Source organism: Elgaria multicarinata, chromosome 5 (assembly GCF_023053635.1).
Source record: "Elgaria multicarinata webbii isolate HBS135686 ecotype San Diego chromosome 5, rElgMul1.1.pri, whole genome shotgun sequence".
In the NCBI taxonomy this organism is placed as follows: domain Eukaryota; kingdom Metazoa; phylum Chordata; class Lepidosauria; order Squamata; family Anguidae; genus Elgaria; species Elgaria multicarinata.
The window spans coordinates 135,154,038-135,178,741 of NC_086175.1; the positions used below are offsets into that span (position 1 = coordinate 135,154,038).

The window sequence follows — 24,704 nt, forward strand, 5'->3', positions numbered from 1 at the left end:
GAAATACAAAACCCTTTTAGAAACTAAAACCTTAAAAGTGGGTGGCGGGAATCAAAGTCAGCACAGTTAGGATTGAACATGCTCAATAGCTGTGGAATGTCACACATTCACGGTAAACAAAACGGCCAACTGTGGGTAGGTCTGCTTAAGCTTTTATTTATTTATTTATTGCATTTCTATCCCGCCCAATAGCAGAAGCTCTCTGGGCGGTTCACAAAAAATTAAAACCAGGAAAACCATTCCAAATATGAAACAAACAACCGTGTAAAAACACAGTATCAAATACAATATAAAAGCCACAACCAGGATAAAAAGCAATGCAGAGATTAATACAGATTTAAAATACAAATTTAAAACAGCACAGTTTAAAAAATTAAGTCGATAAACTGTTAAAATGCTGTGAGAATAAAAAGGTCTTCACCTGGCGTCTAAAAGAGTATAATGTAGGTGCCAGGTGAACTTCTTTAGGGAGCTCATTCCGCAGCTGGGGTGCCACAGCAGAGAAGGCCCTGCTCCTGGTAGCCACCTGCCTCACTTCCTTTGACATTTCTTGAACTTGTAGGGTTAGGAGCTACAACCCTGGCTTCTTTCCTCCCTCCCCACAGAAAACCTCACTATATCTGATTCCCCAACTTGGTGCCCTCCAGATGTTTTGGACTTCAGGCAGGGCATTTTCTTTTTAAAGGAACCTGTGTAACCTGGGTAGAATCATAGAATAGTAGAGTTGGAAGGGGCCTATAAAGGCAACCCCCGGCTCACTGCAGGAATCCACCTTAAAGCATCCCTGACAGATGGGTCTCCAGCTGCCACTTGAAGGCCTCTCGTGTGGGAGAGCCCACAACCTCCCTAGGTAACTGGTTCCATTGTTGTACTGCTCTAACAGTCAGGAAGTTTTTCCTGATGTCCAGCTGGAATCTGGCTTCCTGTAACTTGAGCCCGTTATTCCATGTCCTGCACTCTGGGAGGATCGAGAAGAGATCGTGGCCCTCCTGGTCTAGCGGGTGAATATGTCTCCTCAGAGTAATTTCAGGTGCCTTTGGAGGGAGTCTATCTTTTGGCTGAAGCCCTGCAGAAGTCTTAGTCCTAATATGGTGTTGGACTGGGAGTCAGGAGATCCGGGTTCTAGTCCCCACTCATCCATGGAAGCCCACTAGGTGACTTAAGGCCAGTCACATACTCTCAGCCCAACCTACCTCACAGGGTTGTTGTTGTGAGGGTAAAATGGAGAGGAGGATTGTGTACGCCGCCTTTGGTTCCTTGGAGGAAAAAAGGCGGGATATAAATGCAATAAATAAATGCCAAGTTCTATATCTAGGAAAAAGAAACCAAATGCACAGCTACAAGATGGGGGATACTTGGCTCAGCAATACTACAAACGAGAAGGATCTTGCTATTTACTGTGTTATCTGTACAGCACCATGTACATTGATGGTGCTATATAAATAAATAATAATGAAAATAATAATAATCTTGGAATTGTTGTAGATTGCAAGCTGAATATGAGCCAACAGTGCGATATGGCTGCAAGAAAGGCAAATGCTATTTTGGGCTGCATTAATAGAAGTAGAGCTTCCAAATCGCGCAAGGTACTGGTTCCTCTCTATTTGGCCCTGGTCAGGCCTCATCTAGAGTATTGCGTCCAGTTCTGGGCTCCACAATTCAAGAAGGACGCAGACAAGCTGGAGCATTGTTAGATTGTAAGCTTATTAGATTGTACAAGCTTATTAGATTGTAAGCCTATGTGGCAGGGTCTTGCTATTTACTGTGTAATCTGTACAGCACCATGTACATTGATGGTGCTATATAAATAAATAAATAAATAAATAATAATAATAATAATAATAATAATAATAATAATAAGCATGTTCAGAGGAGGGCAACCAGGATGATCAGGGGTCTGGAAACAAAGCCCTATGAAGAGAGACTGAAAGAACTGGGCATGTTTACCCTGGGGAAGAGAAGACTGAGGGGAGACATGAGAGCACTCTTCAAATACTTAAAAGGTTGTCACATAGAGGAGGGCCATGATCTTTTCTCGATCCTCCCAGAGTGCAGGACACGGAATAACGGGCTCAAGTTACAGGAAGCCAGATTCCGGCTGGACATCAGGAAAAAACTTTCTGACTGTTAGAGCAGTACGACAATGGAACCAGTGACCTAGGGATGTTGTGGGCTCTCCCACAGTAGAGGCCTTCAAGAGGCAGCTGGACAGCCACCTGTCAGGGATGCTTTAGGGTGGATTCCTGCATTGAGCAGGGGGCCTTTTAGGCCCCTTCCAACTCTACTATTCTATGATTCTATGAAATTAAACAACGAAATCTGATTTAGCTTGTGGGTGGAATGGTTGAAAAGGCGTGCGTATGCCAGTGCGACTTCCTTCTTGGTGAAATGGGTTCTTTTGGCTTCCTTTTCATCGTCTTCTTCCTGCCCCAGGTGTGGTTTGCACGGTGGTCCTCATGTACATCCTCTGCACCGATTGCTGGGTCATTGCGGCCATGTATTTGGCGTGGTTGGCGTTTGACTGGAACACTCCGAAAAAAGGTAAGCTGAGTTGGCTGGGGTGTAATTAAAAGCTGCTACTTGCTTGTGCTGTTGGATCAGACCTGGGGTCTGCCGAGGCTGTTATCCTGTTCTCCAGCTGTGATCTGCGGGTTGGAAGGACTGCTGGTTCCTTTATTTTATTTATTTCTTCACCACATCTGTATACAGCTCCACATCTAATCAGATTCCAGAGCAGTGAACAATACAATATAAAAAATAGGATAAAAGAATAAAGCGCCACGTTAAAATTATTGCAGTTTTTAAAAGAAACAGATTTCCGGTCAAATTGTGGCCGGTCGGTCAAGGAAGGCTTCCTGAGATAAAGATGTTTTCAAGAGGCGCCAGAAATAGCACAGCGTTGGCGCCTGCCTGACCTCCAGAGGCAGGGAGGTCCTTAGGAAGGGGGCCACCACCCTGAAGGCTCTTCTCTGGGTGTACCCCGATCAGTCCATTGGTCCATTTGGAACCACCAGGAGCATGCCCTCTGTTGACCTCAGTGTCCAGGCAGGTTGGTAAGGGGGTTCTCTTCTGGATTCCATTCTGGATTCTCTTCTGGATTCTTATGAACCTGCCCAGGCCCCAAGAATAGCCACAGAAACCCTGCTCCCATGTCAGGTTGGCAGACAAAAGAGACAGGACTTCTTCGGTTTTGGCCCCATCCTTATAGACTGTCCTTCCACAGGAGATATGCCTGACTCTCACCCTGACTAGAAAAGAGGGCGTTTCAGTCCACTTCTCCATGAAGCTGGCCCATATGCTATATGTTTTACATTTTCTGGTTTTAATTCGTATCTGACGTTTTTATATTTCATCTGTATTGATACGGAACTTTAAGACTGCTGTTTGAGTCAGTTGTCTTTTGACTGTTTCATCCCCTCATTTTGCATCTTTAAAGGTTTGTTACCTTTTATTTATTATTTTTTTATTTTATTTATTTAATTACATTTATATACCGCCCCACAGCCGAAGCTCTCTGGGCGGTTTACAACAATTAAAAATAGTAAACATTAAAAGTATACAAAAATAAAAAAAACATAAAAACAGTATAAAAACAACAGTATCCATTTAAAAACAACAATTCTGGGGTCCATTAAAAGCAAACTTAACGTTGTTAAATGCTGTTAAAATGCCTGGGAGAAGAGAAAAGTCTTGACCTGGCACCGAAAAGATAACAATGTTGGCGCCAGGCGAGCCTCATCGGGGAGATCATTCCACAGTCGGGGGGCCACCACTGAGAAGGCCCTCTCCCTTGTTGCCATCCTCCGAGCTTCCCTCAGAGTAGGCACTCGGAGGAGGACCTTAGATGTTGAGCGCAGTGGACGGGTAGGTTCATGTCGGGAGAGGCGGTCTGTCAGGTATTGTGGTCCCAAGCCATGTAGGGCTTTATAGGTTAAGACCAGCACCTTGAATTGGGCTCGGAAACATATAGGCAGCCAATGCCATTTTCAATGGCAGCGTTAAAATATTATAAACAGCCAAAGCAACAGCCCTCTCCCTTCATACACACTTTAGCAGATAGTATTCAGAGTTATCTTGCCTCTGACTAGGACATAATAAGTAAGCTGTAGGAAGTAGCAGTAAGCCTGTATACACCAGTTGCTGGGGAACATGGGTGGGAGGGTGCTGTTGTACCATGTCCTGCTTGTAGTTCCTTGTTTGACCACTGTGTGAACAGAGTGCTGGACTAGATGGACCCTTGGTCATAGAATAGTAGAGCCACAAGGCCATCCAGTCCAACCCCCCCTGCTCAATGCAGGAATCCACCTTAAAGCCTCTCTGACAGATGGCTGTCCAGCTGCCTCTTGAAGGCCTCTAGCATGGGAGAGTCCACAGTACTGGGGAAAAGGCGGAATATAAATAAATATAATAATAATTCATAATAACCTCCCTAGGTAACTGGTTCCATTTTCGTACTGCTCTAATAGTCAGGAAGTTTTTCCTACTGTCCAGCCGGAATCTGGCTTCCTGTAACTTGAGCCCACTCTGATCCAGCGGGGCTCTTCTTATGTTCTTAAGTACCACTTAACTACCACTCCCTCTAATAGCAAACTCGAGTGGTGAGTGCCAACAGAAATGCCACTGAGAAAGAAGAGGAGGAGGACCATGTAAGCTGCCTTGGGTTCCTTGAGGGCCAGCAGTAGCCAGATGGCTGAGATGTTCCTTGATCCATGCTACGGAAATGGTTGTTTCACGTCCCGACGGAGAGGGAGTGTAGCTCAGTAGTTGCGCACCTGCTTTGCCTGCAAATGGTACCAAGTTCAGTTCTTCGCATCTCCAATTTTAAATAGTTCTCGAACAGCAGGCGGTGGTCATGAATTCTTTCTGAGATCTGCTCTCAGTCAGAATAGACAATACTGGGACTGATGGATCAATGGTCTCACTGGCCCTGTTCAGATGACACGCTTAACCATGATGGTTAAGTGTTTTTGAGCTAAACATGTTGGCTTAGCACAGTGGTTCCCAAAGTGGGTGGTACCGCCCCCTTGGGGGGGGTGGAATTGCATAGGGGGGCGTTAAGAGGCAAGGGGGTGGCAGGGGGGCGCTAAGAGGCAAAGAGGTGGCAGGGGGGCGTTCAAAGGTGGTCTTTTCCGAGAAGCGCCTCTCCAGAAGGTCTTAAAACCCAGGGACACTTTTATGGGAGAAGGTAGTTTGGTCCCAAGCCGTATAGGGGAAGAATCCACACATGTATTAATACCGTTTAAGAAGAGTCCTTTTAACGGTGAATTGAAATGTTTCAAAACCACCAAAACGCTAATGAAGAGACATACCCGGCTTGGTGTGCCCCGCCATGCCGGCTGCAAAACAGAGGCGTTCGCTCAATCTTATTAAGGCCAAATCTGTCGTATCTACATTTATTGCACAGTTAACTCTACTCAAGTGCAATATAGGCCGTCGCGAACTATACCAATTTCCGAGCTTGTCTGAGCTAGAACAGAAAGGCGGGATACAAGATGACGATCTGCAAGTTTATTGTGACCGTTTGAATATGCTGCATGAAGAGATGTCTGAGCGATTCGAGGATCTTCTTATGATGGAAATTCCAGACTGGGTGATAAATCCATTTTCAGATATTGAGGAAGTTGGAGTAGTGCAGGAAGAAGTAATTGAGCTACAAAATGACATTGAGCTGAAGCCAAAGTTTAAGAAATCGTACCAGGAGTTTTGGTTACAGAAGGAAATTTCTGGTCGCTCTCCTGCACTATGGAGAGTGGTTCAGAAGCTCCTGGTTGCATTTCCAACATCATATGTGGTGGAATGTGGTTGTAGTGTGGTCTGCCTACTTCTCTCCAAGCAAAGAAATCGACTCCAAATTACTCAACGTGGTGATTTAAGACTCACATTAAGTGACTTTAAACCAGACCTTGGGAAACTGGTATCACTTCATCAAGCCCATCCATCCCATTAAGAATGTACAGAATAGTTAGGTACTCTACCCTAGTTACTAAATGTGATATCTAATATTCTTGCGAAATGACGATCAGACTTTGAAAAGATGATACCACTGGATCAAGTTCATCAATTAGGTTTAATTGAATAAACTAAAAAAAATGTAATTGGATTTTGAATAAATATTCAATTCATTGTTACTGTTTTGAATTTCATTGTTATTATCTTCCATAGTGGGTCGTTGAAAACCACTATTCTGAATAATGATTTTTATAGGGTAGGGTTGGGGGCACTGGGCATGAGTTTGTGGAACCAAGGGGGCGGTGACCTGAAAAAGTTTGGGAACTACTGGCTTAGCATGTCGTGTTACCCATTCCTAACCATGGTGGCTCCATAACCACGGTTTAACCACACTCATGAACCATTTGCTGCAAAAGTGTTAGCAGCCTAACCATGGCTTAGCATGTTGTCTGAATAGGCCCGCTCAGGAACACAGGTCATTATGATGGTTGGAAATTTAAATTTCTTTGCAAGCTTTGAGTGCACACCCCTTTACTTTGGATTCCCCCCCTCCTCACCCTGCCACCCCCCATTTCTGATGTACTTGATTTGTTTCTCCAAAGGTGGTAGACGATCACAGTGGGTCAGAGGCTGGGCCATGTGGAGATATTTCCGGGACTACTTTCCGGTCCGGGTGAGTACTACAACTTATTCCGTTCTCTCTGTCTTTCTGACACGGGCTTATTTTATCTTTGTGAGTCTTCCTTTGGTTTTCAGTAGGAGTATTTGAATGGATCGGAACTTAGAGCTAGCTCTCCATTAGATTTTGCACTTCCCAAATGCCGAAAAATATTTTATTTATTTATTTATTACATTTTTATACCGTCCAATAGCCGAAGCTCTCTGGGCAGTTCACAAAAATTAAAACCACGAATAGCATAAAAACAACCAACAAATTTAAAACACAAATACAAAATACAATATAAAAAACACAACCAGAATAAAACCACACAGCAAAAATTAATACAGGTTAAAATATGAGATTAAAACAGCAAAGTTTCCATGTATTTAAATGCAAACTTTTTTTAAAATGCAGGTTAATGTCAAGAGGGGGGCGTGGAAAAAGTAGTGTGGATCATAAACAGACAGGTCCGCCGCTCCTTGATTTTCAGCACCCCTCCGGGAACACGTTTGTGTGTCCATGCCATTCTCTCAACCCTCACTGACCCCGACTTCATTTGCCAACATGGCTGTTTGGAGTCTATAGCCGTGGTGCACCGTGTGGTTTCGGTGGTGCTACTTCTGTGTAGAGTTGGAAAAAGTGCAGAAAAGGGCAACTCAAATGATCAAGAGGCTGGAGCATCTCCCCTAGGAGAGAAGGTTACAACAGCTGGGATTGTTTAGCTTGGAAAAAAGGAGGTTGAAGTGGAGACATGATAGAGGTGGACAAAATTATGCATGGTGTGGAGAATGTGGACAGGGAGACATTTTTCTCCCTCTCCCAAAATACTAGAACCCGGGGTCATCCCATGAAGCTGATTGGTGGGAGATTCAGGACAGATAAAAGGAAGGACTTCTTCACACAGCGCAGAGTTAAACTATGGAACTTACTGCCACAAGATGTAGTGAGGGCCACCAATCTGGATGGCTTTAAAAGGGGGTTGGATCAATTCCTGGAGGTGAAGTCTATCAAGGGCTACCAGCTCTGATGGTTGTGTGCTATCTGCAGTATTAGAGGCAATAAGCCTGTGTGCACCAGTTGCTGGGGAACATGGGCGGGAGGGTGCTGTTGTACCATGTCCTGCTGTGTTGGATCCTGGCCGATGGCTGTTTGGCCACTGTGTGAACAGAGTGCTGGACTAGATAGACCCTTGGTCTGATCCAGTAGGGCTCTTCTTAGGTTCTTAGGTTCATCAATTTGGATTGGAGGGGGAAGTTTAGAACAACAAGAGCACATGTTGGATTTTCAGGAGAGAATTGACAATTGTAGGAAGGCCCAAGCACCCCTTCCCTCTCCCCCCCCTCCCCACTGCCTCGATTGTCCCCCGCAGACTTTGTAACTCCTCACTGCAAGGCACACCCTGGGCTGAAATCTGCTTTCTGTTATGTCCTTCTGCCCTGAGGATTGTTGGCCTCCAGGCGAACGCGGAGGGATGACTCCAGCCGTCGGTCCGTATCAAAGGCCGCTCTTTATCAGAAGCCTGTACAGTTGCACCTTTTCTTCTGCACGTTTGCTACAGTCGGCTTGTTTGGGCGCCGGCCGGCGCTGGTAGTTTCCTGTTCTAGAATCCAATCATGTGGAAGTTACCCCCAGGCATAACTTTCCTCTCTGTGGAGGCTGCACTGTTTGAATCTAAAGATCTGCGCTTTTTTTGGCGGTCAGGAGACTCCTTCCCTGAAACGACACCTGTACACGGGGATTCTGGCTGTGCTGGCCTTGCGGAGAATCCTGTTTTCTGGCTTCCTGAGCCTTTTTCTTTCTTTTCTTAATGGGATGCGTGCTGAACTGCCCAGATTCACAGCAGCAGCAAAAGTTGGCGTTTTGCTGCTGGATTTTGGTGGCCAACAGCTGCAGAGGGTTGGAAAGGACAATTTTAGCTTTCTGACACTCCGTAACTGCCAAAATTCAGTGGCAAACGACCACCTTTTTTGCTGCCACCGAGTTTGGTGATGTGACGGCAGGCGTGTGTGTGTGAAAAGTGGCCCTCAGTTGCCCATACTCTGCTTTAAGGGATTCCTCTTGGTTAGCCTAGCCTTCCCCCTCTGGGTGCCCTTCAGATGTGTTGAATTTCAACTCTCTCCGCCATGGCCAGGAATGCTGGGAGTTGTGGTTCAAACATCAAAAACAACAGAATGAAATTTAATTGGGATTAATGCCAAGTTCTACATCTAGGAAATAGAAACCAAATGCACAGTTACAAGATGGGGGACACTTGGCTCAGCAATACTACAAATGAGAAGGATCTTGGAATTGTTGCAGATCACAAGCTGAATATGAGCCAACAGTGCGATATGGCTGCAAGAAAGGCAAATGCTATTTTAGGCTGCATTAATAGAAGTGTAGCTTCCAAATCTCGTGAGGTACTGGTTCCTCTCTATTCAGCCCTGGTTAGGCCTCATCTAGAGTATTGCGTCCAGTTCTGGGCTCCACAATTCAAGAAGGACACAGACAAGCTGGAGCGTGTTCAGAGGAGGGCAACCAGGATGATCAGGGGTCTGGAAACAAAGCCCTATGAAGAGAGACTGAAAGAACTGGGCCTGTTTAGCCTGGAGAAGAGAAGATTGAGGGGAGACATGATAGCACTCTTCAAATACTTAAAAGGTTGTCACACAGAGGAGGGCCAGGATCTCTTCTCGATCCTCCCAGAGTGCAGGACACGGAATAACGGGCTCAAGTTGAAGCCAGATTCCAGCTGGACATCAGGAAAAACTTCCTGACCGTTAGAGCAGTACATCAATGGAACCAGTTACCTAGGGAGGTTGTGGGCTCTCCCACACTGGAAGCCTTCAAGAGGCAGCTGGACAACCCTCTGTCAGGGATGCTTTAGGGTGGATTCCTGCATTGAGCAGGGGGTTGGACTCGATGGCCTTGTAGGCCCCTTCCAACTCTGCTATTCTATGATTCTATGATCCGGAGGGATCATTAGGGAAACCTTGGTGAGCTCCTTTAGAGTTCTGACTGAATCCCGGAGCGGATTTACCACCCCACTGACCTTGGAGCCGCCAGCCTCTCCTGGGAGCTCCAGCTCTCGGGCGATTTCCCTGTGTCCCTGTTGGCCTTTGATCGGGAAGCCCTGGAATTTGGCCGCTTGCTCCTGGTGGCATTCATTTTCACCGGCCATGTGCAGGAGACTCTCCCAGCGCCTCGTGCCCAGGGTGGAAGTGACTTGTGCTAGGTCAGCGTCGGGGCGGGGGAGAAAAAACACAGCTGCCGTGTAGGCCAGGTTTGGAGTTCTCGAACCTCTCTGTGGCCCTGAGAACTAGACACTTGACCCTTTAACCGTCCCAAAGAAAGCGGAATGTTCATTAGCCCGTGAAACATGCGAAAGGGACGTGCTCTCTGTTTGTTTTCCCTGCACGAGCTGGATGGCCGGCCAAACAAGTGCCTTAGAACAAAGGTTACCGTTTCAGCCGGGGTGATAAGCCCTTTAGATAAAATATCTCCGAGAGAATGGGGCAATTGTCAGCTTTTTTCAGTTGCATAAGGGAGCCCTAATATAACCTTTTGGCTTGGTTTGGGGTGGGGGCTTGAAGGGTAAGGGCTGCAAAGGCCGGTCAGGGCCCCCCCCCCGTCACCATCACAGGGGCAAACCTGAGGAGCAGCAAACGGAGTTGCGGGTGGGTGGGCTCCCCTGTCCCTCTTGTTCCTGAAACTCAACCTGGTTGTGGAACAAAAGTAATTCATTTACTTAGAGAGAGGAGGGTGAAGGTGTGGAAAGCAATCCGCCCTGTGAAGCGAAGGCACGATTGGCAATGTTTAACTGGGGCAAATATTAAAAACAAGACATTGAATACATTGGAACTGATTATCGCACTGGGAGTCGGGAGATCCGAGTTCTAGTCCCTGCTCAGCCGTGGAAGCTCACTGGGTGACTTTGGGCCAGTCACGGACTCTCAGCCCAGCCTACCTCACAGGGTTGTTGTTGTGAGGATAAAATGGAGAGGAGGATTAGATACACTACCTTGGGTTCCTTGAAGGAAAAAGGCAGGATATAAATGCAAATAATAATAATAATAATAATAATAATAATAATAATAATAATAATAATAATAATAATAGCGTCATTTAATCCAGATACAAGAGAGGAGGTAAGCAGCAGGCCTAGGGGGGCTGTGAAGGTTTGCAGAAGCACAAAGATTCTTTGGGGGGAGGGGGAACCCTAAGTGTTGGGGCCCCAAAAACAGGTGCGTGAGGACTGAGGGTGCTCAGCGGCCACGCAGCGCTGACTAACACTTTGGTGCAAGTAGCTTGCCTCTGTGGAGGCCAGCAGGAACCTCTCCTGGGGGCAGAAGATTCTCCGAGCAGTGTGAGCACTCCCTCAACTGCCCCCTTTCCAATGTGTTGGGACTACAAATCCCATCCCACCTAGTGGCCATGCTGTCTGGGGCTGATGGGAGTTGTAATGTGACACCAGTTCTGGGCTCCACAATTCAAGAAGGACACAGACAAGCTGGAGCGTGTTCAGAGGAGGGCAACCAGGATGATCAGGGGTCTGGAAACAAAGCCCTATGAAGAGAGACTGAAAGAACTGGGCATGTTTAGCCTGGAGAAGAGAAGATTGAGGGGAGACATGAGAGCACTCTTCAAATACTTAAAAGGTTGTCACACAGAGGAGGGCCAGGATCTCTTCTCGATCCTCCCAGAGTGCAGGACACGGAAGAACGGGCTCAAGTTAAAGGAAGCCAGATTCCAGCTGGACATCAGGAAAAACTTCCTGACTGTTAGAGCAGTACGACAATGGAATCAGTTGCCTGGTGAGGTTGTGGGCTCTCCCACACTAGAGGCCTTCAAGAGGCAGCTGGACAAGCATCTGTCAGGGATGCTTTAGGGTGGATTCCTGCATTGAGCAGGGGGTTGGACTCAATGGCCTTGTAGGCCCCTTCCAACTCTGCTATTCTATGATTCTACCCCTGGAGGGAATCCACTTTGGGGAGGCTGTTCTAGAGAAAGTTGGGTAACAATTACAGTCATATAATATTGTGCTGTGTACCAGTTGCTCAACATAAGAACATAAGAAGAGCCCTGCTGGATCAGGCCAAGGGTCCATCTAGTCCAGCACTCTGTTCACACAGGGGCCAACCAGCCATCAGCAGGGACCAACAAAGCAGGACATGGTGCAACAGCACCCTCCCGCCCATGTTCCCCAGCAACTGGTGCACACAGGCTTATTGCCTCTAATACTGGAGATAGCACACAACCATCAGAGCTGGTAGCCCTTGATAGCTTTTGCCTCCAGGAATTTATCCAACCCCCTTTTAAAGCCATCCAAATTGGTGGCCATCACTAAATCTTGTGGTAGTGAGTTCCATAGTTTAACTATGTGAAGAAGTCCTTCCTTTTATCTGTCCTAAAAACTCCCACTGATCAGCTTTATGGGTTGACCTCCATTGGGTTCTAGTATTATGGGAGAGGGAGAAAAATGTCTCCCTATCTAGATTCTCCACACCTTGCATAATTTTGTATACCTCCGTCACGTCTCCCCTTCGCCTCCCCTTAATCGTTTTAGTTGCCCTTTTCTGCACTTTGCAGCTGTATAAGATCTTTCTTTAAGTGTGGTGACCAGAACTGTGCACAGTATTCTGAGTGTGGTCGCACCATAGATTTGTAGAAAGGCAATATGATACTGACAGTTTTATTCTCATTTCCTTGTCACTTCCTTGTCAAATGAGAAAGCGAGAGCGTTTTCACTTCACATGAGTTAACTTCTCTGTATTTCTCTCCCTCCTTCTTTCTCCTCCCTCCTTCCTCAGCTGGTTAAAACCCACAGTTTGCTGACCAGCAGGAATTACATCTTTGGCTGCCACCCGCACGGGATCTTGTCGGTCGGTGCCTTCTGCAATTTCAGTACAGAGGCAACGGGCGTCAGCCAGAAGTTCCCTGGTATCCGGACGTCCCTGGCTACGCTAGCTGGCAACTTCAGAGTTCCCATTTTGAGGGAATATTTAATGTCTGGCGGTGAGGATAAAAAGAACCCTGTGTGCCGTTGGGAAGTTGTTGGGGCAGTGCGGGGAGAAATGGGGGCAGTCTCTCCTTCCAGCAAGCCACCTTCTGAGCGTGTGCAAGCTGTCCTGCTGCGGGGAAAAGCAGAACTGAAATGAGTAGATCGGGCTTCACAACCTGTTTCTGCTTTCCGAATCTTATTTTATTTTTATTTATTTATTGCACTTATATACCGCTCCCATAGCCAGGGCTCTCTGGGTGGTTTACTGAAATTCTAAAATTAAGATAAAAACGAGTATACAAAATTTAAAATTCTAAAACACAGAACATACACATAAAGCATTAAAAACCGTTAAAAAAACCCACAACTAAACATGTGGGTGATTAAGATGTGCCGCCATATGCCTGGGCAAAGAGGAAAGTCTTAACCTGGCGCCGGAAAGATAGCAGCGTTGGGGCCAGGCAAGCCTCGTCAGGGAGATCATTACATAGTCTGGGGGCCACCACCGAAAAGGCCCTGTCCCTCGTTGCCACACTCCGATCCTCTCTCAGAGTAGGCACCCGGGGGAGGACCTCAGATGTTGAACGTAGCGACCGGGTACATTCACGTCGGGAGAGGCCTTCCGTGTAAGGCTTTATAGGTCAAAACCAGCACCTTGAATTGGGCTCAGAAACATACAGGCAGCCAGTGCAAGCGGACCAGAGCAGGTGTTATATGGTCGAACCTTCTGGTTCCCGAAATCAATCTGGCCGCTGCATTTTGCATGAGCTGTAGCTTCCGAACCGTCTTCAAAGAATCTTAACTCCAAAAGGCTCCAGCTCCCCCACCACAGGCAGCCAAACTTTAGAACAGGGAGGCTTTGATCTTCTTTCAGCCCTGAGGGCCAAATTGCGTTTTGGAAAAAGGTCTCCCGGGGGGGGGGGGGCATTCAGGGCGGGGCCAAAGACTTCCTGCCAGCAATTGGGCCTTAGCAAAGGCGCTCCACCCGTTCGGAATGGCAGCAGGAAACTGTGCAAAAGCTGGGAACAAGCGATTGGGGAAGGGGGACCGGATTTGGGCCCCCGGTGGGCCGGAGGTTCTTCACCCCTGCTTTAGGACTTTCACACCAGAAAAAGGGACTTTTCTCCCTTGCCAGCATAAGCAGCCGAGAGTAGCTGCGGAATGACCTGCCGGTTGAAATACACCTGCTCTAATGAGGCGATTCCCCACCCCAATTTTTGGGGCGGCTCTGTCTCCCCACACTGTGGGATTACCCAGCGGAAAACTGCTCCGTTTTCAGACAAATGCTCTATTATCGTCAATGGGAATTAACAAAGATGCTTACATCTCCGTCATTTTTAAAGATAAAGAAATGAAACTTGGCACCCTGGTAGCCCTTCAAAATACAAGTCTAGTGCCTGGGATCATTTTTCTTTGGTGGCGGAGGATCCCAGGTATGCTAGATCTTCCTCCTGCTCCCAGCTGTGTTTATATAGCCTGTTGCGTAGCAACTCATAGCTCGGAACCTCCGGCGTACAAAGTTCTTCTCATAGCTCAGAACCTCCAATACATCATCGCTTGGAACCTCCAGTGTGCCGTGCATTGCCTTAGCGTTTTTATATAATAATCAGAATTTGTAAAGCTTCTGAGGCTGTCCATTTTTCCTCCCTGCAGCTTACACAGAAACTGGGGGAGAGTTGAGTGACAGTCGTTCTTTAATCCTGGCTTGAATCTTTCCAGGTCCCCATCTGGTGGGTGTAGAGAGGCCTAAGCAGCAGTGGAGGCTGGTGGCTCCGATGTCAGTGGGGCCGTGAATCAGCTCTGGGTTTCAGTCAGAACCACAAGCCAGAGTTAGTCCAACAGTTGCCCACGGTTTCAGTGACCACTGAGCCTGAGGTCTTGCCTTAATCAAAAGAACAAACATGAGAACCACAAAAATTAAAGGTAGTGATGGGGATATATCTATACACACAAGGGTAAGCTTCAATATAAATGACCAACTTGTATAAGCAAAGCCAAAATGTTTATCATCGAGCAGTAAATAATAGGGCCGTGCTTTACTTCAGTCCTGAACCCCGAATTTGAGTTGGTGGGCCAATTTGGCCCATCTCAACCTGATTCTGGTTCAGGACCAGTTTGGGCCACTTCGGCCCGAAGCACTTTGGGCTGATTTGGCCTGATTGCCAGCTGCTTTCCCCTGCCCACTTGTGGGACTTACCTGAAGCCTCCATTCATGGTGGGGAACCACCAGTCCTCCGGGAGAGTTGTTCTGGCTTCCCATAGATTTACTGGAATCTAGCCGCTATAGTTTACAACAGTAGATCTACGGCAGTCCAGAGCGGCTCTCCTGGAGGGAGGCTTCAGGTAACTCCCGAGCAGAAGGAGAGGGGAGTCCTATGGACTCCTGGTTAGCCTTGGGCCTACAGGCGCCCAGGAAACTACAACAGCTGACCTGCTTCAGATTCAGAACCAAATCCGAAGTGGGCCAGGTCCGTTCCGAGGCACCCCGAGTCAAATCGGGGCTGATTTTGGAAGCTCTGAATTGGCCTCGGAGGCGAATCGGGGCAGGGGCTGTACACATCCCTAGTAAAGAACGTGATGATGTGCGACTCAATAGCGTATTGAGTGGTACATCATCGAGTTATACAGTCCCCTAAGGCATTGTGACCTGCTGAATGGCACGTGCTGATCATTCCCCTGCTATCATGCTAACAAATGACAGGGACGCTTTTCAAGGCAAGCCGTGAGTAGCCCCATCTAGCACAGAGTCTCATAGCCTTGGGAAGAACTCTGCGTGATATGTTAGTACGTGCTGTGCTGTTTTTAAAATCAGGCCTCTTTGCCAAAGGTAAGCCCAAGTTCTACAACTGCCAAAACACACACACACACACACCTGTGCTGAATTTCCACCTATTAAAGGTAGGGGGATTAAAAATCCCCTCCCTCCCTGAACCACGGCTTACCATTTTTGTATGCTCTTAGCCAAGTATCCGCATTTCATAGAATCATAGAATAGCAGAGTTGGAAGGGGCCTACAAGGTCATCGAGTCCAACCCCCTGCTCAACGCAGGAATCCACCCTAAAGCATCCCTGACAGATGGTTGTCCAGCCGCCTCTTGAAGGCCTCTAGTGTGGGAGAGCCCACAACCTCCCTAGGTAACTGGTTCCATTGTCGTACTGCTCTAACAGTCAGGAAGTTTTTCCTGATGTCCAGCCGGAATCTGGCTTCCTGTAACTTGAGCCCGTTATTCCGTGTCCTGCACTCTGGGAGGATCGAGAAGAGATCCTGGCCCTCCTCTGTGTGACAACCTTTTAAGGATTTGAAGAGTGCTATCATGTCTCCCCTCAATCTTCTCTTCTCCAGGCTCAACATGCCCAGTTCTTTCAGTCTCTCTTCAAGAACTGGACATGTTTAGCCCAGCCTTTGTTCCTTTCTGTGGCCTTTGTGCCATAATCAGGAATCACGGACATAATATTGATTTATTGCATTTGTATAACGCCCCATAGGCGAAGCTGTCTGGGTGGTTCACAGAAGAGAAAACACTTAAAAACAATATACAAAGATTTAAAACCACAAAAACATGTGATGTGCACATTCATTTAAAACCACTATAACAACTGTAAAAACGATGAGCCGAAAAACAAACCCAGGCTCATTACATATTGCTAAATGCCTGGGAGAATGAGATGAAATGATGTTAAATTGGACTGCGTTACGATGTCAGAAAGCCCGTTCAGAGGGAAGGCGACACGTCCGTCTCTCACCTTCGACTTGGCAATAGGCCTTGCTCTCAGAATTAGCTAACACCGAGGGCACAGCTTTTTGCAAAACGCCCTCCTTCCGCATGTTCTTGGCCCAGTTCTATTCATCAGGCAAATTTACCTGTTAACTTGTTGTGAGAAATTCTGCAACGCAGAATTATTTTTACCTCTCTCGTATTGTTAGAATTTGGGGTCAGCCAATGAAGTGGCTTAGCAATAGGTTCACGGCTGGGGAAAGGAAGTACGATTTCACATGTCGTGTAGTGGAATTTGCTACTGCCGTACTGATTCTGCATGGGATTAGCCCAGTACTGTGAGCTAAAAGACTGTCGGTACTTGATATCTAGTGGCAAAAGGTCTCCACTCACAATTTTGCCATTTCCCCTGTGAAAGGCGGCCTCTTCTCCTCCCAGGAGCTAGAAGTTTGCCATCACCCCCATTTATTTATTGATTGCATTTTACCGCCCCACAGCCGAAGCTCTCTGGGCGGTTTACAACAGTTAAAAATAGTAACCATTAAAAAGTATAAAAAATTTAAAAAACCATCAGAAACATAAAAACAACAGTATCCATTTAAAAACAACAATTCTGGGGTCCATTAAAAACAAACTTAACGTTGTTAAATGCTGTTAAAATGCTGTTAAAATGTTAAAATGCCTGGGAGAAGAGAAAAGTCTTGACCTGGCGCCGAAAAGATAACAATGTTGGCGCCAGGCGAGCCTCATCGGGGAGATCATTCCACAGTCGGGGGGGGGGGGGGCACCACCGAAAAGGCCCTCTCCCTTGTTGCCATCCTCCGAGCTTCCCTCGGAGTAGGCACTCGGAGGAGGACCTTAGATGTTGAGCGCAGTGTACGGGTAGGTTCATGTCGGGAGAGGCGTTCCATCAGGCATTGTGGTCCCAAGCCATGTAGAGCTTTATAAGTTAAAACCAGCACCTTGAATTGGGCTCGGAAATGTATAGGCAGCCAATGCTAGTGGGCCAGAATCGGTGTTATATGTTCAAACCTCCTTGTTTCAGCTATCAATCTGGCTGCTGCATTCTGCACAAGCTGCAGTTTCCGAACCGTCTTCAATGGCTGCCCCATGTAGAGGGCATTGCAATAATCTAATTTGGAGGTTACCAGAGTATGGACAACTGAAGCTAGGTTATCCCTGTCCTTTTGATTACTTATTTTATTTATTTGGCACATTACATCACGATCCTTCCCTCCCCTTTATCCTCACAACAACCCTGTGAGGTAGTCAGTGAAGGGCCCAAAGCCACCCAGTGAGGTTCATGGCCGAGTAGGGACTAGAACCCGGGTCTGCCCAGTCCCAGGCCAACACTTGAACTGTTTCTGATCTCTCTCTTGTCTCTCTCAATGTTCAGGTATCTGCCCTGTGAACCACGACACCATAGATTACATCCTTTCCAAGAACGGCACTGGCAACGCCATCGTGATTGTGGTGGGGGGCGCTGCGGAATCCCTGAACTGCACCCCGGGCAAAAACTCTGTGACCCTGCGACAGCGGAAGGGCTTTGTGAAGCTGGCATTGCGGCATGGGTAAGGGTAGAAGGCAGCCCACGTGCTGCCCCACAACGCACGTTGCGTTCCTCTCCTTATGAACACAGCTGGGTTATTGGGGCGGGGGCGGGGAACGCGTGGATTTGAATGGCCAAAAGTGAAGGACAAATCTGGCCGTATGCGCCTTCTTTCTTGCTCAAGTCGCCGGCGTGTAGGACTGTTAATTGAGAAGTTGATGGTTCACACCTCCCCTTTATTTTGTGGGGAGGGCCTGTAGCTAAGGGTGTGTGAGAATTTTGTTTTTTCCACAAAACATGAGATCGTACCCTGTTCGACGCCCTGAGTGCGAGCACATGTCTGCCGAAATTATTCGCAAATCATCGAATGTCTGCTTGTTTGTCTCATTCCTGATTCTGAATTTGATCCGTGCAAATTTTCTTCTTATATATTAGGTTTCCAATATCTTTCTATCATATATATATATATATATATATATATATATATATATATATCGCTTAGGTATGTTTCCGTAAAGGCTTCAGCTGATACAGGTTGCTAAGCAACAGTAACAACGTGTAACATCAGCTGATATAGGTTGCTAAGCCCCTCACCCGACTCCTCCGGGCTTTCCAAGGTAATCCTACCACCCTTTCTGCCTCTTTGCCCCCCCCCCCAGAAGGGGGCAGCGCCACAGTCCAGAGCATGAGCGAGGCACAGCCGGGGCCCTTTGTGGCCGGGGGGGAGACCGCTCGGCTGCTGCGAGCCCAGGCCCCGGCCTAATCTCATGCAAGCTGGGCGGGTGGCCCAAGGCTGACAGGAACCCCGGGGGAGAGGGGGGGCCCAGGTCTGCCAGACAGCGCTGTATCGGCGGCCTACAAGCAGCTCCCACGATGATATTTAATTAATAAACTTTAAGATATGCTACAACGGTGTATGTTATGCCGGGTGCAGCTAGTATATGTATATTTATAAACAAACATACAAAATACAGTAAACTTTTTTCAGCTTCACCTTTTATTCCTTTACCCTGTTTCCTCCCCCAGCCCTGTCCGTCTCACATAGATCTCCCCTATTTATCTTTCAAGGCTAGTATATCATTTTTCTTTATCTCTTCCATTTTATTTTGTGTTGTTTTATATTGTTTTTATAGCCCTACTTCTTTTCAGGAGTCCCAGAGAGTCCCATAAGCTTCTGCCAAAGTTGTTCTGTTCTTTTCTTTCTTCATATGTTGTTGTTTATTCGTTCAGTCGTTTCCGACTCTTTGTGACTTCATGGACCAGCCCACGCCAGAGCTTTCTGTCGGCCGTTGCCACCCCTAGCTCCCCCAAGGTCGAGTCCCTCACCTCTAGAATATCATCCATCTATTTGCCCTTGGTCGGCCGCTCTTCCTTTTGCCTTCCACAGCCTCTTCTCCAGGGTATCCTGTCTTCTCATTATGTGGCCAAAGTACTTCAGTTTTGCCTTTAATACCCTTCCCTCAAGTGAGCAGTCTGGCTTTAGTTCCTGGAGTATGGACTGGTTTGATCTTCTTGCAGTCCACGGCACTCTCAGAATTGTCCTCCAACACCACAGTTCAAAAGCATCTATCTTCCTTCACTCAGCCTTCCTTATGGTCCAGCTCTCACAGCCATAGGTTACTACGGGGAATACCATTGCTTTAACTATGCGGACCTTTTTTGTGAGTGTGGTGTCTCGGCTCTTAAGTATTTTATCAAGATTTGTCATTGCTCTCCTCCCAAGAAGTAAACGTCTTCTGATTTCCTGGCTGCAGTCGGCGTCTGCAGTAATCTTTGCGCCCAGAAATACAAAGTCTGTCACTGCCTCCACGTTTTCTCCCTCTATTTGCCAGGTATCAATCAAGCTGGTTGCCATAATCTTGGCTTTTTTGAGGTTTAACTGCAACCCGGCTTTTGCACTTTCTTCTTTCACCTTTGTCATAAGGCTCCTCAGCTCCTCCTCGCTTTCAGCCATCAAAGTGGTGTCGTCTGCATATCTGAGACCGTTAATGTGATTTTAACTCCAGCCTTGGTTCCCAATCCTTCTTAAAAGTATTTCTTTGCTTTATTCCTCTTTGACATTGCCGTGCAAATTTTCTAATTTGCGCACGTTTCCTCAGTGGGCTGGCCCAGGCCCCGCTTTCGTCTGTGGAGGAAACGTGCGCAAATTTGGGGAGGTTTGCGCTGATTTCCCGTTTGATCGCTGCTCGGCTTGCGCGGGTTTGCCGTTGGCGCCCAGCGAGCAGAGTTTGCGAATGGGACTCTGGCCCAAGGCCAGCAGTGAGACGATGTTTGGAGAATCCTAGTGATCTCAGATATTGTGGGTTTGCCCCTCCCTACCTGTAGCTCAGTAGCAGAAGAACAATTTACAGGCAGAAGGTCTCTGGTTCTGTCCCCAGGATCTCTGTTTAAAAGGCTCAGGCGTAAGGTGATGGGAGAGAAGCCTTCTCTGCTGAGACCCCGGAGAACTGCTGCCAGTCCGAGTAAGAACATAAGGAGAGCCGTGCAGGATCAGACCAGAGGTCTATCTAGTCCAGTATTCTGTTCAGACCATGGTGCCTGTGGAAAGCCCAGAAGCAGCCAACAGTGCGATATGGCTGCAAGAAAGGCCAATGCTATTTGGGGCTGCGTTAATAGAAGTATAGCTTCCAAATCACGTGAGGTCCTGGTTCCTCTCTATTCGGCCCTGGTTAGGCCTCATCTAGAGTATTGCGTCCAGTTCTGGGCTCCACAATTCAAGAAGGACGCAGACAAGCTGGAGCGTGTTCAGAGGAGGGCAACCAGGATGATCAGGGGTCTGGAAGCAAAGCCCTATGAAGAGAGACTGAAAGAACTGGGCGTGTTTAGCCTGGAGAAGAGAAGATTGAAGGGAGACATGACAGCACTCTTCAAATACTTAAAAGGTTGTCACACGGAGGAGGGCCAGGATCTCTTCTCGAGTGCAGGACACGGAATAACGGGCTCAAGTTAAAGGAAGCCAGATTCCAGCTGGACATCAGGAAAAACTTCCTGACTGTTAGAACAGTTAAAGCTGCCTGCCTTCTTGACCAGATTCAAAAGAGGGCAGGGCTCCTGCAGCTTGAACTGTTGTGATGAAGAGGGAATTGCACCAGCTGCTGCATGCGTACAAATGACTCCTGCTGAAATTTCCTTTTCTCTACAACTGTTAAAGGTACAGGAGCCCTGTCCTCCTTTTCATATGGCCACCGCACCTAAGATATCTTTGACCGAGTGATTGCTATGTGTTTACACACTTTGAATTTTGGCATCCCCAGCAGCCCATTCCTTTCCTACGGGACTTCGATTAGCATCCGAACTTGATGGTTGGTGTGTACCTAATGGGCCATCTGCTTGTACTTAATAGCCCTGAAAGGCCCAAGTCTTAAGGGAGAGGTGGAAAACCGATGACCATCTAAAGCAGCCTTCCTCAACCTGGGGCGCTTCAGATGTGTTGGACTGCATCTCCCAGAATGCCCCAGCCAGCTGGCTGGGGCATTCTGGGAGTTGTAGTCCAACACATCTGGAGCGCCGCAGGTTGAGGAAGGCTGATCTAAAGGGTGATGACCTTTAACAGCCTTGGCCATTACAGCCAGTGGTCAAAGATAAAGGGAATTGTAACCTTACAACAAGCATATCAGTTAGTCAGGCAAGTTATGGTGGAAAGAGAATCTTTTGGAGCTCAAGAAATACTTTTACTTGGGGTGGAATGATTGGGACCTGAAGGAGCTGTTATTGATCAGGGACTTACTGCATGTCTTGCTCTCTTGAGATTCCTCCTTGGCTAGGAATCACAGAATGGTAGAGTTGGAAGGGGCCTATAAGGCCATCTAGTCCAGCCCCCACTCAATGCTGGAATCCGCCTCAGCATCCCTGACAGATGGTTGTCCAGCTGTCTCTTGAAGGCCTCTAGTGTGGGAGAGCCCACAACCTCCCTAGGTAACTGGTTCCATTGAAGCTGGTCCGTCCTCTCTCCCCTGGGACGGCCTGGGCAAGCCCTCCTTACCGTCAAGGGAAGAGGTGCTGACATCTGAATTACGTTCCTCTCTTCCAGTGCGGATCTTGTTCCGGTCTACTCATTTGGCGAGAACGAGATCTTCAGGCAGGTGATCTTTGAAGAAGGCTCGTGGGGAAAATGGGTTCAGAAGAAGTTCCAGAAATACATTGGCTTTGCTCCTTGCGTCTTCCACGGACAAGGCCTCTTCTCTTCCAGCAGCTGGGGACTGTTGCCATATCCCAAGCCCATCACAACTGTTGGTAAGGCTGGGGAGATGGGGAAGCCGGGCTCACCTCTGTCAACTCGAACTGAAACGCCTTTGGCTCATGTACTTCAAACTCCGTCATTCTGATTTATGCCCTTGGATCTTGGCTATCAACCAAGATTGGGAGGAACACCTCTTTAAAGCGGATCGTTAGCTACAGTCTCCCCCTCTCGCCCACTTTGGAAAGATAATTCGAGCTGAGTAGAGAATGTGGTCCAAACCCGGCTGCTCTCCACATTCACCAGACATCGTGGGAAATGGGCGCATCTTATTTATTTATTCAAAGTAGTTTTATCTCGCTCCTCAGGCAAAAATATCTCTTGCAGCAGCTGATGTGCAATAATTAAACCAAGACAGTCATAGAATCATAGAACCATAGACTCGTAGAGATGGAAGGGGCCCATAAGGCCATCTAGTCCAACCCCCCGCTCAATGCAGGAATCCACCTTAAAGCATCCCCTACAGTTGGCTGTCCAGCTGCCTCTTGAAGGCCTCTAGGGTGGGAGAGCCCACAGTCTCTGCCCGCAACACCCAAGGAAAAGGGAACGGAAGAGGAAAATAATTGATGTAGTTTTGCAGCACGGCTGGTGGTGTGGCCTTGCTCCCCCCCTTTTTATTGTGAATACCAACAAAAAAGAACAGAAAATACATTGTGTAAAGAAAAAACACACACATTACATATATAGGAATATCGTCATTTTTCATCATAGAATCATAGAATAGCAGAGCTGGAAGGGGCCTACAAGGCCATCGAGTCCAACCCCCTGCTCAATGCAGGAATCCACCCTAAAGCATCCCTGACAGATGGCTGTCCAGCTGCCTCTTGAAGGCCTCTAGTGTGGAAGAGGCCACAACCTCCCTATGTAACTGATTCCATTGTCGTACTGCTCTAACAGTCAGGAAGTTTTTCCTGATGTCCAGCTGGAATCTGGCTTCCTTTAACTTGAGCCCGTTATTCCGTGTCCTGCGTGTACCGTTGCTTTACTCTCTCATTTCCCTCTGTACAGCCCCGCTGGTGGGGACAGTTGAGGCAGGAGATCATCAATTTTAGGAGGATTTCCTAAAACTGGGATTTCGTGCTGCGCGTCCTATTTTAGCCAAATACTAGAACCATAATTCTAGAACCCTGTGGGGTCATCCCATGAAGCTCCTTGGTGGGACATGCAGGACATTGCAGGCCCCTTCCAACTCTGCTATTCTATGGTTCTATGAAGGACTTCTTCACGCTGCACATAGTTCAGCTGTGGAACTCACTACCACAAGATGTGGTGATGGCCTCCAATTCGGATGGCTTTAAAAGGGGGTTGGATCAATTCCTGGAGGAGAAGGCTATCCATGGCGAATAGTCCTGATGGCTATGTGGTATCACATAGTATCAGAGAGGCAGTAAGACTGTATACAGCAGCTGCTGGGGAATATGGGTGGGAAGGTGCTGTTGCACGGTGTTCTGCTTGTGGATTCCTAGTCCACAGCTGGTTGGCCACTGTGTGAACAGAGTGCTGGACTAGATGGACCCTCGGTCTGATCCAGCAGGGCTCTTCTGATGTTCTTAAGAATGACAGAGTCTTGTGGCATCTGAAAGATAGGCCCTCCCTATCTATGGGGTAGAGCAGTGGTTCCCAAACTTTTTCAGGTCACCGCCCACTTGGTTCCACAAACTCATGCCCAGTGACCTCTACCCTACCCTATAAAAATCATTATTCAGAATAGCGGTTTTCAACGACCCACTATGGAAGATAATAACAATGAAATTCAAAACAGTAACAATTAATTGAATATTTATTCAAAATCCAATTACATTTTTTTTAGTTTATTCAATTAAACCTAATTGATGAACTTGATCCAGTGATATCATCTTTTCAAAGTCTGATCGTCATTTCGCAAGAATGTTAGATATCCCATTTAGTAAGTAGGGTAGAGTACCTCGCTATTCTGTACATTCTTAATGGGATGGATGGGCTTGATGAAGTGATACCCGTTTCCCGATGTCTGGTTTAAAGTCACTTAACGTGAGTCTTAAATCACCACGTTGAGTAATCTGGAGTCGATTTCTTTGCTTGGAGAGAAGTAGGCAGACCACACTACAACCACATTCCACCACATATGATGTTGGAAATGCAACCAGGAGCTTCTGAACCACTCTCCATAGTGCAGGATAGCGACCAGAAATTTCCTTCTGTAACCAAAACTGCTGGTACGGAAAAGACCACCTTGAGCGCCCCCCTGCCGCCCCTTTGCCTCTTAGCGCCCCCCTATGCAATCCCACCGCCCCCAAGGAGGCAGTACCGCCCACTTTGGGAACCACTGGGGTAGAGGGAGGGAGGAATCGAGGCAGAGGGAGGAACAGGGCAGAGGGTGGGCGGTGCCTCTTTCCCCTTTTTTATTTGGTTGTTTTGGCTGTTTTCTTTCTTCGAATTCCCCCTCCCCCTTCCAACTATTTTCGAAGGGATAGAAATGAACTACCGTAGGTCTTCGATTGTAAGACACCATCGATTGTAAGACAGACACTCATTTCAGTACCACCAACAGAAAAAAAATGGTTTGATTCTAAGAAAAAATAAGTTTCTTAGAATATCTTTTACGGTGCAGCCCTCTCCCGGCTTAGCCAGAA

The 24,704-nt window shown here is 47.4% G+C and overlaps 1 protein-coding gene across 1 annotated transcript in view; it reads left to right on the top strand.

Annotated features, from left to right (window-relative positions):
- The window catches only part of DGAT2 (diacylglycerol O-acyltransferase 2), a 58,039-nt gene that overhangs the window by 30,709 nt on the left and 2,626 nt on the right, over window positions 1-24,704 (top strand). The window contains exons 3-7 of the mRNA XM_063127274.1: window positions 2,434-2,541; window positions 6,552-6,622; window positions 12,400-12,604; window positions 17,703-17,877; window positions 21,886-22,088. Of these exons, the coding sequence (XP_062983344.1) occupies window positions 2,434-2,541; window positions 6,552-6,622; window positions 12,400-12,604; window positions 17,703-17,877; window positions 21,886-22,088 (762 nt within the window). The remainder of the gene's footprint in view (window positions 1-2,433; window positions 2,542-6,551; window positions 6,623-12,399; window positions 12,605-17,702; window positions 17,878-21,885; window positions 22,089-24,704) is intronic.